The sequence below is a fragment of the Plectropomus leopardus genome, chromosome 3 (genome assembly GCF_026936395.1).
Source record: "Plectropomus leopardus strain MGB_pleo_1.0 chromosome 3, ASM2693639v1, whole genome shotgun sequence".
Taxonomy (NCBI): domain Eukaryota; kingdom Metazoa; phylum Chordata; class Actinopteri; order Perciformes; family Serranidae; genus Plectropomus; species Plectropomus leopardus.
The window spans coordinates 2446541-2459451 of NC_142178.1; the positions used below are offsets into that span (position 1 = coordinate 2446541).

General features: G+C 40.7%; 1 protein-coding gene across 3 annotated transcripts in view; it reads right to left on the minus strand.

Annotated features, from left to right (window-relative positions):
* Positions 1 to 12911, minus strand: part of LOC121941961 (uncharacterized) — a 22042-nt gene continuing 9131 nt past the window's right edge. For 2 of the 3 annotated variants that reach the window (XM_042485007.2, XM_088075323.1), the window contains 6 exons: positions 12667 to 12731; positions 12370 to 12527; positions 10598 to 11107; positions 8487 to 8771; positions 4922 to 6417; positions 1 to 3237 (listed from right to left, as the gene is read on the minus strand). In XM_042485007.2, coding sequence (XP_042340941.2) covers positions 2554 to 3237; positions 4922 to 6417; positions 8487 to 8771; positions 10598 to 11107; positions 12370 to 12527; positions 12667 to 12731 — 3198 coding nt within the window. In that variant the 3' untranslated portion in view covers positions 1 to 2553. The remainder of the gene's footprint in view (positions 3238 to 4921; positions 6418 to 8486; positions 8772 to 10597; positions 11108 to 12369; positions 12528 to 12666; positions 12732 to 12911) is intronic. The other variant, XM_042485005.2, reaches the window with a different exon arrangement.

The window sequence follows — 12911 nt, forward strand, 5'->3', positions numbered from 1 at the left end:
AAAAAAAAGAAAAAAATATTGATGTATGAGGATTTTATTGCAGATTTTATGCGGGAACATTTTTGCCAAAAAGGTGTCCAGAAGGTGCCTAATAAATCTGACAATACATAAAAAATACTACTATGCAATCACATCAATTTTGTTGCTAATCTTCCACATAGCCAAGACTCTAATCACCACCAAAGCCCCATTCCCCTACTATGTATTATATGGAAAATAATCAACTCTTTGTGTTTTTTTTAAATAAATAAATAATTCAAATAATTAAACTGGCATTTAAAGAGTTAAAACCCTGATAATGATTGAATGTTTGGTAGTTTTGAGCAAGTTTGAAGTTTTTTCAAAGATTTGTGAAAAAAAGCAGAAAAAATATTGATGTATGATGATTTAATAGCAGTTTTTTGTTCGTGTACATTTTTGCCATGGTGTCCAGAGGGTAGTAAATTTGAGGAGGGCACAAGGGTTAAATTTGCGCAGTTTAAGGGTTAATGGAAACCTGCCTACTGACAGGTGGTTCCAGTTGCTCTTAGACATTCACAATAGGATAGAAACAACAAAAATGAATGTTTTTCCTCGACTTATATATTATTTGTAATTCTTTGTAATTTGTAGTAACACACAATTTAATGCATGGCATGAATGGACAACTGAACTATGTGCTGTTTATACAGTGTATTGTTTATGATTCATACAGTAATATATTTTGTTACAAAAGAACAAACATTACAGTGAGACACCTAAAACCAAAGAACAGTTATTCTGCACAAACGTGAATATGTGAAAAACAGCAAAGACAATACATACATTTTACTAAAGCGTCATCCAATGTTAACAGTACACATTGCTGAAAAAATCATGACATAAATGTTGTGTAAAAAAATAAGGTTTCACTAAACATAAAACAAAATACATTCAGAAATACAGCAGTAACAGAGTAAACAATCTTTCTCTAAAACTCAACTGCAGGCCAATAGAAAACTTCTGTCCCATAAAAGTGATACAAGAGACAGTTTGTTTTTTTAAATCTTTCAGATGTTTTCCTTCTTAAATCTTTTACAGGATCACTTGGAACACAATTTAAGCTCTATCACTAATTTGCTGAAAAACTTTAAAAAAAAAAAAAAAAAAGAAAGAAAGAAAAACACAGAAACTGCATTTAGGAAGCTAATATTCAGTCTTTGGAGTCATCATTTATAATATACTGATTTTGTAAAACAAAAAAGTATTAATGCAGAGCCGAAGGCACATGGTTGCAGTTTACATAATGCTACCATGGAAAGGTTTCATCTATTTGTTGACAGTCTACACACTTCTAATCACAGTTATATTAGTTAGAAATTAGCAGTAGGGATGTATTTGTATCCAAAGAGGTAAGGCACTAGGCGCTACAAGGAACTTAGTACAAGTTAAATGTAGATTAGAAGTATTAGCAGTCGAAACTGTTTTGTCTGTCTTCTCTTTAGTCTCCAGTTAATCAGAATGAAAGCATCAAACCACTTTTACTTTTGTGGAAAATGGCATCTTAATGAGTAACTAAACCACTTTTTCCAGCTGAAAACAATATATATGGGTATTTAGCAGTGTTGTTGACTGATTCAGGTCCAACTCCTGACATTTGAGTGCAAAGTACCATATTTAAATTCTATATATTGTGTTTAAACGTGCATAGTGACTGCCCTCTAAAGGTGGAGGCACAGCATACAGCAGGGAGGTGCTGTGTATTGAGAGGCTACACGATCAGGTGATGACTGGGTGTGTCCCCCCCTCCCAGCCCCGCCCATTTTTAATACTTTTTTCTAGGGCTGTTAAACAATTAATTTTTTTAATCATGATTGATCCCTGAATTTTTGTTAATTGCAATTAATTACATTTTTTAATTACATGTTTTCAATTCCATTTTTGTGCATTACAAAAAGTTATGCGTTCCATAATGACAATGTAAAGCAATTCTTTCCAGATTGTCTTCATTAGGAATCAAATGACAGCAAAAAAAAGTCAACAAAAATAAAAAAAAAAATAAAAAAAAAAGATGCATGGGACTAGCATAAAGTGGGCATGTCTGTGAAGGAATGATTCATGGGTACACACAGAACCCATTTTCATTCAGATATCTGGAGGTCAGAGGTCAAAGGACTCCTGTGAAATGGCCATGCCATTTTTCTGTCGCCAAAATGTAGCCTTACTTTAGAGCATTATTCTGTCCCCGTACTGAGAAGCTAACATGACATGGTTGGTAGTTAGTTAGTTTCATGTGATAACAGTATCACTGATGTAGCTTTATAACTCAGCCCGGTACAGCGTCTTAAAGGCAGAAATGTTGATTGGCAGTTAACGCATTTTAAAAAAGCGAACACATTAATTATGGACCTTAATTGCATTGCAATTAAGGTGTTAATGCTGATAGCCCTCAAACACTCAAGCCAAAGTCTGGGGTTTAGTTACTCTTTAAAGTTCCATTTTCCATTCCAAACCTTAAAGTAGCTACACAAAGAGGAGTAGTGTAGGGGGTTCAATCCAGAGATGCTGAGAAAAGAATGAATGTTTTTCATGTGTTCATGGAACTTTTTCAATCCCACTGTTCTTGAGATCACTCCTCACAGCTGTTTGCCCACTCTCAGAGGTGGCCATGTGGTTGTGGTGCAGAAACAAAATTGAGTCTAAACTTTCTGGTGGAATGTTGCCTCTCTTCCTGTGTGTTGCTCCTGCTCCTTCCTGCACAAAGTCCTGTGCGACGCTCCCTGCCACTGCAGGGGCAGCCAGGTAGGCACGAGCCACTGTGGCCAGCAGAGGAAACTGCACTGCTTTGGTCCTCCACCACTGCAGGGGCTCCACCCCCAGCGAAGCCCCCTTGTCGGCTCTGAAGACAGACATCTCCATGTCTATGGACTCCTCCACTGAGCTCTGCCTGCTCTTGGGGGCAGAGCAGAACAGGTCTCCCAGGAGGAACTCCATACCAGAGAGTCCGGCCTGAGAGCCTGGATCTGCCACATCACTCTCATCAGCATCCCCTGCGTCACTCTCCTCATCTTCCTCTTCACACTCCATCTCTCGGAAGTTGATGGGGCGGGATTCCTTGAGGCGCTTGCTCCTCCGCAGGAACTCGCTCTCTGACTCTGGGGACCCGGGCGAGGGACTTCTCTTGCTCTGACTTTGCTTCTTAGCCTGGCTTCTCCTCATGTCCTCCTTCACAATCCTGACAGCGTCTTTTTTCAGCCAATCAAAAGTGGCTGTCTGCTCCTGAGGGACAATCACAACAGAAGTATTTGATTTGTGTCCCACAGAAGCCTTCACTTCACACATTCAAACAGACCTGAAGGGATTAGTCACGTAGCAGAAAGGATTTGGAACATAGAGTGTAAATAAAGATGGACAATATGACAGCTCCCCCACAGTGTAGCTTTTCAGTCTGGATTGCCCCCTGGTGTCTGACTGCAGTATGGGTCATAGAGTCCACCCCCCATGTTGGTGAATGGGACATAAGCCAAACTAAAAACTCAAAGTACACGCCAAGTAACATATGAATGTTTTAGCATGTGTCCTTCACAGGTTTTTGAAGTTTTTAGCAGTTTATTCATTTCGACAAACTGTTTACCAGTCTACAAGAGCACTAGATTTCTACTTTATTTTATTCCATGTATATTTTATGTCTTTGTCTTAACTTGTATTAACGTGTATTAACATATATGCTGCTGAAAAAATGGCCTTTTTATAAAACTAGGATGTCTCAAAGATGCAAGTATACTTTTTTAAGATTGGCTTTTTGCCTTTAAATAACAGGACAGTTATAGCATGAAAATGGGAGAGAGAGGAGATGGTATGCAGCAAAAGGCAGAGGTTGGAATCAAACCTGTGGCCACTGAAGCAAGGACATAGCCTTTGTACATCTGTACAAACACAAATACTTTTGAAATTGTTGCAACATGACCAGAGAAAACAGAAAAAGAATGCTTTTGCTCAAAAGATGGAAAACCTACATCAACCAGAATGCACTGCGCTGCACTAGCTTGACTAACACTCCCAGTGGTAGGTGACTTAATGCAAACTTGCACATGTAAAACAATGTAATGATCTTGTTCAGTCATTTAATACAGTTTAACAGTAAGCTAAACATGTTTCTGAAACATTTTAGGAGAGAAATAGGCAAGTCAGTAACAGAATCTTAGCTTATATTAGATCAGTGCTGCTTAGTTTTACCATTTGATCTCTGTTTCTTCATACCTCATGTTCACTGTGCAGGAATAAGCATGGCAGCTAAACAGGGCACTAAAATCTGTTTTAAAAGACATCTAGGCAGTGCTGTAAAATAATCTTGGTCAGCACAGCCTAGTTTTATTGCCTGGTTGAATCTATGTCTTAGTTTGAAAGACCGGGGGGGGGGGGTCTGTGTCTTTATCCAACTCTGTACTCTTTGTGTCCAGGGTGGCGGCATGGGCAGTGGGCAATACGAAAATGCAGATGTACAGCCCGTAGTTCCAGCAACAGCCTGAGAGCCAGAAATACTCTGACAGGTTACATCTTTTCTACTGCTTTGAGTCATCCATTAGTCATCCACTTTGAGTTTCTGGTCACTGGTTAGATGAAGGGAAGTTTACCACAATTCATCTACACATACTACCCACATTGTTTTGATAGAAAGCCAGTTGAAAATCAGTTAAGTATCCCTTTAAGTCTTAGACCTTTTTATACATATTGTATGAGTACTGTTTAGAGAGCTTGAGAACAAAGAACGATATTGCCAACGACTATTGTCACTGTAACTGCTGTGATTATAACAAGTGAAGAACATCCAGTGTGCCACTGTTTTTTATGTAAAATGCATAAGTGCTGTGTAAGAACAGAAAGCTTGATAGAAGCAGCAACTGTAAATAAGAAGGGTCGGTTTTATCCAAAAGTCTCAAAGCATTTTTACTTAATGACTCACCTTGTCCTCCATGAAGCCCAGGCCGTGGAACTGTGGGTCGAGGGAACATGCCACACTCAGAACCCTGTTGACGACAGGATTGTCGTAACAGCCGGCCAACTTCCGCCTCATCATCCTCTTCACTTCCTTCATGATGGATGACGAATCTCCTGGTCGGGACATGAGGTGGCGGGACAGGAGGCCAGTGAGAATGGGTTTGATGAGGGACAGACGAGGGAACGCCTCCTTGGCAAGAGTTCGACATGCCACATCCAGAGGCTTGAGGACCAAACACAACTCCTCCAGAACCTTCCATTCAGATCGCAGAGTTGTGCCGCTTGTTGAGGATGCGCTGGAGGTGGAGTTTGCGTGGTAGCTGGCAGATAAACTGGATTCTGAAGCCATGTCTTCTTTAGACAAGCCCTCACCTTTGATCTCTTTTATCAGATCACAGAAAAGGCTTTTGTATTTGATGAGCATGCTCAGTAGAGGGTACAGCTTGTTCCATGTCGGCCAGCTGTGAGCCCATGACTTAAGCTCTGCCTTTTCTTGTTTTGTCAGGGTCTGCAGCAGTCTCTGGGCATGATGCTGGTTCGTGCCTTTGTTCTGAGCAGATGGCAGGAACAGGGTTGCAAGAATACTCTGGAACTGGCTGAGAGTCTTGCAGATGACGGAGTGTGACATTACTTCCTCAATGCAGCCTTGCACCGCACTGAAAAAACACGGTACAGACGGTGGTCCTTCACTGGAATGACCAGGCTCTGAGCCATGTGGCTCCTCAGGGGACAAACAGTCCTCCCTCTCAAGAAATGTTGTTGAGTTTGGGTGAGGAACGCTTCCTGCAGCGTCTCCACCTTTCTCGCTCTTCATTGGCCCCAACCTCATCTTGGTCCTTCCCTCCCCTCCCAGCAGGACCAGATTAGGCTGGGAGATTCCCCACTCCTGGGCCATCACCTTAACTTGAGCCTCCATTGCTCGAAAACTGTAATCTTTCACTTCACTCCCCATCAGTCTTTGGGTTGCCAGAGCCAGGTTCTGAAAATTAAAATTACAGTCTATGTAATGTGCCCACAGAGTGAGGTACCTCTCAGTGTTGCCCTGCCAGTTGTGGAGCCATACATCCACACTTAAAGTGACAAAGTGAGGAACTTCTTTGTGATGGCTAGGAGGTCGCCCACGTCTCCTGGGCTCAAACTCAATGGGAGCGGTGTGGTCAGATATCTCCTCATTTTCAATACTTCCCATTTTCCTCCTCAGCATCTGCGCAAGGTTCGACTTGCCTTTGGCATGATTTTCTTTCAGGAGGTTCTCCAGCTGACAAGGTGAAGGCAGCTGCTTGTGGGAAGGGAGGAGGGTGTGGATCAGCTGTTTGAAGCCGTGCCCTTCTACCAGAGCTGGGGGCTGGAGATCCATGATGAGAAAGTTGGCAATGGCATCTGTCAAATGAGCGGACAATACCATGGGGAGTGTACTGACCAAACCGCTGTTAACCATCACTGGTTGTGTGCGTTGTTGACCTATTGTGAAAAAGAACAAATATTTAATGAGCAAAAGGCTTCAAAGTTTGACAAAACATTGGTGAAGATCCTCAGATCATGGTAAGTCAAGGAGATAGATCATCAGCAACTGGACTTGCTTGAATTTCTTGAAGACATTTTGCCTCTCTCTAAGTAGCTTCTTCAGTTCTGAACTGAAGTAATGAGGAAGCCGCTCAGATTAGATTAGAGACAGTATAGCACCGAAAAGTTTTAATAAGTTAACACATTCATACAAAGCCAAATGGAGCTGTAAATGAATCATTACATACATATGACATACATTACTATATTCATGTCCCTCACAGGATGAATCCCTCTAAAGCTGGTGATTCTCTGACATTAACTTTAGTCTCATCACGCCAAAAACTTTAGATAAATGACATTCCCATCTCCCTTATGTTGCCATGTACTTTTTGTTAAAACAGTAGGGGTGTCACAATTCTACAAATCCAAAATTTAATTGGATTTTAAGATCACTGTTAAGAGACAGTTACAATATGCTCATCGGCCAACTTCATATTATTACAATACTTGGGTGCCGTTTTGATATGTATTGCAATTATAAAAGTACAGCAATTTGGTATTACAATAAAGTGTAGTTTCTTTTTACTTTTTTAACACAAGACCAGAGGAAAAAGCTGAATCATACACTTCTAAAAAATAATGAGGCATATTTTGAAAAACAACATACATCAATTGTCAGCCAGTCTTTTGTTATTTCAGCATCATATACTGCATAGAAAAATGCTCAATAAACTAATATTTGATGGTCTTTTTAAATATTTGATCCCTGTAAAACACGTTGTGACCTTGTTCTGCTAAAAGTACTACTATATGAAAAAAAAATTCCCGTAATTACTGAAATGCAAATGTACAACTGAATACTTTTTTTAAATTTTAAGAACTGCTACGTTTAGTTGTCGCCGCTCACAAAATGACTGCAGTGGTTCCCGTACATTGACATGTTTGTGATGTCTGCCACGATGTCAAAATGGACTGCCACATATTAATTTTCTTTAATCTTTCAATATTTAAAATGGATAAAATGTTATTTCATTGTAGTGCTGTGTAAAAAACATGCCAATTTTCTCAGTAAAAGAGACCTAATGAGACAATATCTGACAAAAGAACTAGCTAGTAGCTAACATTAGTGCACCCCTTGCTCCAACCGCTTCACTTCACGCTGCTACTATTTCCTGGGGGGAGAGCAGGCAGAAACTCCAGAGAGAGGCCTTCAGTAGTGAGCGACTTAAATTCAGCAAGCAGAGACCTGTTGCTGGGTCACAGTGGGCTTGGACTAAACCCTGCAACTGCAGCAACAGAAGGTTTCTTACAGTGGCTTTGTTTTTCTTGAAACAGATGGCAACAATTTCTACTTGATTCTATAATAAAAGCCCTAACATCTTTCCATCTTTGCATTGAATTATATTGAGTGAAGCATTTAAAAAATAAATAACAAAAATACCCCATCACAGTTCGATTACATTAAAAAACATTTTTGCAGAACTAATGCTGTGCCATTGTTACATTTCCAAAGATCATGTATTATTGGATTTATGCCTTGACAACTGTCATTTACATTATTAAATTTGGGGTGGCTGTGACTCACAAGGTAGAGTGAGTTGCTGCTAATTGGAAGGTTGGTGGTTTGATCCCCTGTCCTCCAGTCAACATGTCGAAGTATCCTTGAGCAAGATGCTAAACCCCAAATTGCTCCTGATGTGTGAGTGCACGTAAGTATAAAAGAACTGGGTAGCAGGTGGCACCTTGTACGGTAGCCTCTGCCACCAGTGTGTGAATGTGAGTGTGATTCATAGTGTGAAAGCGCTTTGAGTGGTCAAATGACTAGCTAGAAAAGCTCTATACAAGTGCAGGTCAGTTTACCATTCTTTATAAAGATACGCAACTGTACTGTACTGCACTAAGCCATATGTGATTAAAGCAACTTGCTTTCCCACTGAATTTGGAACAAAGTTTTCAACACACAAAAAAACAGAGCCACTAGATTGGCAGAAGGTATTTTAGAACAACAGCTTGATTTTCCTCACCTGCAAAACCACACCAGATCCTGCTGTCTGTCGTTCTTGTCCCAGTCAAATCTATGTGTTTATGATGCCTGCGAATGTGTGCTGCCATATTCGTGGTGTTGCCTGAGGTGGCGTATGGTATCCGCGTGTAGCATAGCCTACAAACTGTAGTTGTTCTGTCAACGACGCGTTCGTTGTTTACATAACTCACGGAGAAGGCAAAATGTTGCCACACAGGTGACCTCAGGGAAGCAGGAGGATTTTCCAGTTCTGTTGTTTCTCCATCATCTCCGACCAGGGGCGGATCTACAGAAATATTCATGGGGTGGCAAGAGGGTAGCATGGAGACTTTAAGGGGTGGTACAAGTATATATATATAAATATATGCTGATTTAATCGCAAACAATCACATATTTCAACATTTGCTTGGAAAAGCAAATGAACTCAAATTTTGACTCAAAAACATTACATTATTGTAGCACATAATAGAAATACCAAAAGGTGGCATTAGAAATCAATAATCTGTTTTTTTTTTCCAAATCATTTATCTGTCTCGGGGGACAACAGCAAACTTAAATCTTTTTTTCTCCTTTAAATGCATTCGTGTCCCTTTGTATCATTCGTTTATTCATTCAGTCGCGGTGTGGGTAATTAATAAGTCAATCCGTTCAGAGCTGATCAAATCGATGGATTAGAAGAGCAGCTGCTGCAGAGGCAAGTGAAAGCAAACGCTGCAGAAACAGTTAAGTTTCCCTTTTGCTGTGCTTAACATTCTTCTGCTCCTTCTGTGCCCAGAGTGCGCTCTGTGCTCCAAAAGCGTGGTGCAGTGAATTACCAAACGGTATATCTGTTTCAACAGTGCTCCCAATGACCTCATGATGTACAGCATTAAAAAAAATCTATATGTGGCAGCAGATAATTTAATAGTAGTGGTCCACCACAAATAAATGTGTGGGAAACCCTGCACTCTGCAAACGTTACATGTAGGGTGTTGAGAAAATTGTACACAACACTGTCAACGCGCTCTCTGCTGGACAAATTATGCAATTACACCATTATTAAATCCCCCAAGCTCTCTTTTCTTCATTAAAAGATGATTCATTAGGGATGTCCCAATCAAGCTCTTTCTGTCATGATCATGTTCAGTCTGAGTCATTTAGTCATTTATCTACCGATCACAGTTCCCGAACAGACACTTATTTTACTAGATAATACGGCTGTATAGCGCATGCTTTATTTAGGCTTCTTTAGGCTTCTTTAACGTTGTTAAAGTCAATCCAATGCATGGCCTATGCTTGACAATATAAATAAATGAATACTTCTGCAATGCATTAGCCTAATACTCCTATTCATTTATGTATTTTACAATAAAAAGAACAAAATGACAAAACCTTCCTTCAATCTTTTTGGCCTCGTCAATGTCCCTGTCCCTTTAAGAGAGTATTCTTTGGTGTTTCTTGTTAGGTGCAGCCTGTGTCTGGGTCCCCTGAATGAACTGTATTCCACTCCACTGTTTTTTTTTTTGTTTGGTGTCATTACATCTTTTGGGCAAATTTCGCTTCAGTAATACAAAACCATGTTGGCTTTTTACATGCATGGCTTTAATTGGTATTGCAGTGGCGTGGTGAGTGTGGTTGTAGTAAACCGTGCACTACTCTCCTCTCCTCCGAGCAGGGCGGAGATACGCCGTTCACTTTAGTTGAGGGCAAATCTTGCAACTCCCAAACTGAGCTGAAATGAAACAAATGCTCACAACTTTGTTAAATAGACGGTCTCATACTGCGGTTTTGTTTATGGTGTGTGGGGTTTCGCTGTGGGCGGGGCTCAGCTGCTGCTCTTACACACACGCACAGGAGCTCAGCAGAGTGGAGAGACAGAGGCAGCTAAGTGTAGGAGAGTTGACGAATGGTGCACTTTGCATTGATGTGCATTAAAGTAAAAACACCTGTGTGACAGCTGACAAAAACAAAGGATCAAATCTCTCTATATGCTCAATATAGCCAATCTCGATCATCAAAAAATGACCTGATCGGCCCCCAGGCTGATTACTGAGACTGGAACAAAAGCTCATTTTGAACAATTTTGGATTTTGAATTGAAATCGTGACACCCCTAGTAAACAGTGATAGTTACCTATTGTCAGAGGACTCCGATCCTTTTCACGTATTCTGATGTGGTGCTTGTTGCTCAGATGGTTTTGGAGATCCGCTGCTCCTCCTCCTCCACAGCTCACATGTTCCCCACACAGCTTACACACTAGGGTGCTTCGGTCCAGAGGTCGACCTGTTGGGTCCGGCTCGTACCCAAAAAAGTACCACGGGCTATTCTGTGTCGCACTTGGGTTACTCAGCAGCTTCTCAGTTCCAGGCATAAAATCATACTTTTCCATTGGCTGGGCACTTGGGGACGGGAAGGACATCAGGGAGGGGGGAAAGGCGGAGCCAGAAAACATGCCTGAATCACTACCCATGTCTGGGTTTGACACTGTTGTCACATCACTGATGACAGGCATGGGGCTCTGTGATTGGCTGTGGTCGGACCAAAGGGAGGAGCTGCTGGGCTCCGGGAGGGTGACCAACTGGATGTCTTGCAGAAGGCGCAGAACTGTCTCTTTGTCTCCAAATTCACATTTAACATTGTCACCTGCATCACCAACATAAAAACAGATGCATAGGATGTTGGCCCATTTTAGTAAACTACATTTACAGTTAAAAAGCTTTCAGATTAATAGTTAGAATTTGATTTGTAGGGTAACTATGGCATTTTTCAACTTATTATACTTACACTTATACTATTCTTACATGATTTTGTGTCCAAGTGACTAATCAGAACAACAGCAACTAAAACCGGTCCAGTATTGAGTGACAGCACTGCAGCTGCCAGTCATGAAACAGGCTTCAGTGTAACCCCTCTGGGCATTTATGCACAATCAATTTACATCCACACAACCCTTTGAAACATGGGGCAACTATCACTTTTCTTGTGCTGCTCTGAGACGCCTTTCACAAGTATTTAAACCTTTGAGCCCTGAGCAAATTAATATAATTAATGGATTTAGAAAATTATTTTTAGAAAGCTAGGGTAAAAACATTTAGGGAAAAAAAAGCTTGGGAATATTACATTTATAGCATTTTATTATAATTACATATTTAAAATCATGTCACAGATTTCTTATAATTCTTAAGAACCTTTTCCAGGTAATTTCATTTTGTTTTCTCTCTCTCTCTCTATAATTATACACACACACACACACACATATATATATATATATATATATATATATATATATATATATATATATCGTGACAAATAATTAATGCGGTAAGGAGCTCTTTAATATCATTGTTTTCCCAGTTGGTGGACATTTATCAGTGCTGTTCTTCTGATTTGAGTAGTCTGCTATGTTAACAGCTGGTTTCTAAAGCTCCCGCAGTGGGTCACAAACATAAACACGTCATTGCAACATAAAACCCGTACTGCCCATGGTCACATGTTTCCGGCTTTAGGTTTTGTGCAGACCCACTTTGATGCTGTTGCTAACTCTGGTCTCTCTCCCTCTCTCTGTAGGGATCCTTTTCATAATGTTGTCAGACACTTGGATCAGAATCTGAGCCTGTCAGTGACAAATTAAGACTTTAGTCGACATAAATTGACTGTGTACAAATGCCCCATGTGGTTAATTGAAACCTTTTTTCATGACTGGCAGCTGCAGCGCTCTCACTCAATACTGTTTTAGTTGTTCCCATTAGTCACTTGGACACAAAATCATGTAAAATTAGGATCCAAGGTTGAAAATAGCAAAGCTACCCTTGAAGTCCACTGTTATGGGAAAATTATGGGAAATTCAACAGCGTGTAAGTCTGCTTCCCCCACTGGTCATTCCATGCTTCAGTGCGTGAACTCACCCATCCCCAGGCCCAGCAGGCTGGCGTAATCCTTTCCGATCCAGACCCTGAGCTCTGCTCCCTCTGAGATGGGCTGGGAAACCCTGTAGTAGATGTGGCGGTAAAACTGGAAGATGACCAGGTTGTGTTCGTCCTCACTGCTGGTGTATGTGACATACCTGAAATACAGGGCAAACGTGTACAGTATGTGACCGTCAGACAAATAATCTAAGTGACTGCATTATTTTTTACATTAACAGAAGGGAGAGAGGAAACTGCTGTGAGAGACACATGAGCTGAATCGTTGCAAGTGCTCACCTCATCCAGTTTGACTTGTTTTCATCAGAAGCATCGACATACACAAAAGCAGCATCGTCTCGGATCTGTCAGAGAGAGCAAAGTGTATGCCAACTTTTTGAAATATCTACTGTATATGGAATTGCTGCTTGTTATAAATACAAGTCACGAAATTATTTAACGGATTAACTCTTTAACACCTGGATCAGCATCAATTTTATTTTGCTGCATTCATTCAAAAGCACTGGACTTGAGAAAATTGGTCT